At 33.5% G+C, this 2,233-nt stretch overlaps 1 protein-coding gene across 1 annotated transcript; it reads left to right on the top strand.

Moving 5' to 3' along the window:
* The first annotated feature begins 233 nt into the window (after window positions 1–233).
* LOC113305566 lies at window positions 234–1,743 on the top strand. The gene is made up of 3 exons (XM_026554587.1): window positions 234–1,002; window positions 1,092–1,639; window positions 1,738–1,743. Exons 1-3 carry the CDS (start codon window positions 234–236, stop codon window positions 1,741–1,743), a joined length of 1,323 nt encoding a protein of 440 aa, XP_026410372.1.
* The last annotated feature ends 490 nt before the right edge of the window (window positions 1,744–2,233 follow it).

Raw genomic sequence — 2,233 nt, 5'->3', positions numbered from 1 at the left:
GTAATGCATCATTTTGTAGTAAGATGAATCTCCTTGGAATGCAGAGCATGGTGATTCATAATTCCACATCATCAAATAAAGGTAACTTATGGTTATTTTGGAATAAACCTCTAGCTACTCCTCAAGTTATTTCTATTTCCAGCCAAATGATTAATGTTTGCATTGGAGATGTTATAGTATCAGGTGTACATGCGCATGTTAAAAAGATTCAAAGAAAATTTCTATGGTCATAAATGGAAGTAATTAGTGAACTTAAGAAGCCATGGATTATTCTAGGTGATTTTAATGCAATTATTTCACCTGAGGAGAAGGTTGGTGGTAAAGCTCCAAATAGGAATTCAATGATAGACTTTATTCATTGTCTAAATGCATGTGAATTACTTCAAGCACCTAAAATAGGTTTACAATTTTCTTGGTCCAATTGTCAACAAGGAAAAAATAGAATACTATGCAATCTGGATAGAGTTGTCTTTAACTCTCTATGGCTACAATTATATGGAGATTGGGGATACAAAGTTGGCTTGAGAGTAGCATCAGATCATGCTCCATTATTGGGTGGTTGTGCAGGTATACCCAAGCCAAAAAATATTTCTTGGAGATTCCAAAGAATATGGATTGATCATCCATCCTTCTTAGCAGAGGTAAAGCAAGTTTGGTCCAAACCTATAGTTGGTGATCCTTCTTTCATATTTATGCAGAAACTTAACAACTTAAAAAAATTCTTAAATGAATGGAATTGGAGTACTTTTGTTAATGTTTATACCAAAGTTAAGGAAGCTGAAGACAACGTAAAAAGTGCAATGGAATTATCTGAAAAAAATCCTTTTGATGAATATGTTTTGGTTAAGTTAGTTGAAGCTCAGAATGAACATGCTAGTAGAGAAGTGCAGGCTAATACACTTATGAAACTCAAATCAAGGGGAAAATGGATTACAGATGGTTCAGCAAATACTGGATATTTTCATGCTAAAATGAAGATTGGACAAGCTAAAAACTTGATAAGTGACTTGAAGATAGTCAAGGAAATATTATCTGTGACCAAGCACAAATTGCTAATTCTCGAGTTCAACACTTTCAACAAAAATTTGAAGCTCAGGATGTTAACATTGTTGAAGGTTTACTTGATGTTATTCCATCTGTTATTACTGCTGAAGATCAACCCATGTTGGACTCCATTCCAACTATTGAAGAGATAAAGGAAACTATATTTGAAATGGATCCAGATGGTGCACCTAGTCCAGATGGATTTTCTGGAGCTTTCTACAAAAATTGTTGGGAGATAATTCAAATGGACCTTAAGGAAGCAATACAATTATGCTGGAGAAGAAGGTTTATTCCTAAAGAACTCAAATCAAATTTTTTAACTCTCATACCTAAATGTGCAGGAGCAAAGAAAGAAAACCAGTTCAGGACAATAGGATTAAGCAATATGTTGTTCAAAATATTCATTAAAATCATTAATGCAAGAATGAATGGACTTATGGTGAAGCTAATATCTCCACAACATGATGCTTATATCAAAGGTAGAAGCATTCAAGAACAAGTACTTCTAGATTCAGAGATGGTTAATGAAATGAAGAAGAAAAGAAGAAGAGATAATGTGGCTTTCAAACTATATATCTCTCAAGCTTATGAGATTGTAAGCTGGGAATTTATTTTTAAAGTTCTGCATAAATATGGGTTTTCCTCATCTTGGTGTGATTGGTTATTAACTATATTTAAATCTGAAAATGTCAGTCATGATCAATGGTGGACCATGTGGTTTCTTTTTAATGAATATGGGTCTTAAACATGGTGATCCTCTATCCCCTATTTTGTTTATCTTGATGGAAGATGATTTGAGTAGAAATATTACAAATCTAGTGAACACAAGACAGATAACTCTAATGGTTGTTAGAAATGGAATTTATCCAGCACACCTATTTTTTGCTGATGATGTTTTCTTATTCTGTAATGGAGATAAGAAGAGCCTGGAATGTCTTTTTAAGTTACTTGAAGATTACCAAGCTAGTTCTGGTCAGTTGATTAATAAATCCAAGAGTAAATGCTTCATAGATGGAACTTTTGCAATCAGAAAACAACAAATTTGTAAAATGGTTAATATGGATAATGCTGGTTTCCATGGCAAATACCTTGGTATTTTACTTGCTCCTGGAAGGGTAACTACTGAAATGGTTTGGCCCATAGTGGTAATGCTTCAAAATAAACTTGCAGCTTGGAAAGGGAAGTTATT

This window comes from Papaver somniferum, chromosome 8 (genome assembly GCF_003573695.1).
Source record: "Papaver somniferum cultivar HN1 chromosome 8, ASM357369v1, whole genome shotgun sequence".
Taxonomy (NCBI): Eukaryota; Viridiplantae; Streptophyta; class Magnoliopsida; order Ranunculales; family Papaveraceae; genus Papaver; species Papaver somniferum.
Note: the sequence above shows the minus strand (reverse complement) of the source record. Positions and strands in the feature narration are given on the sequence as shown.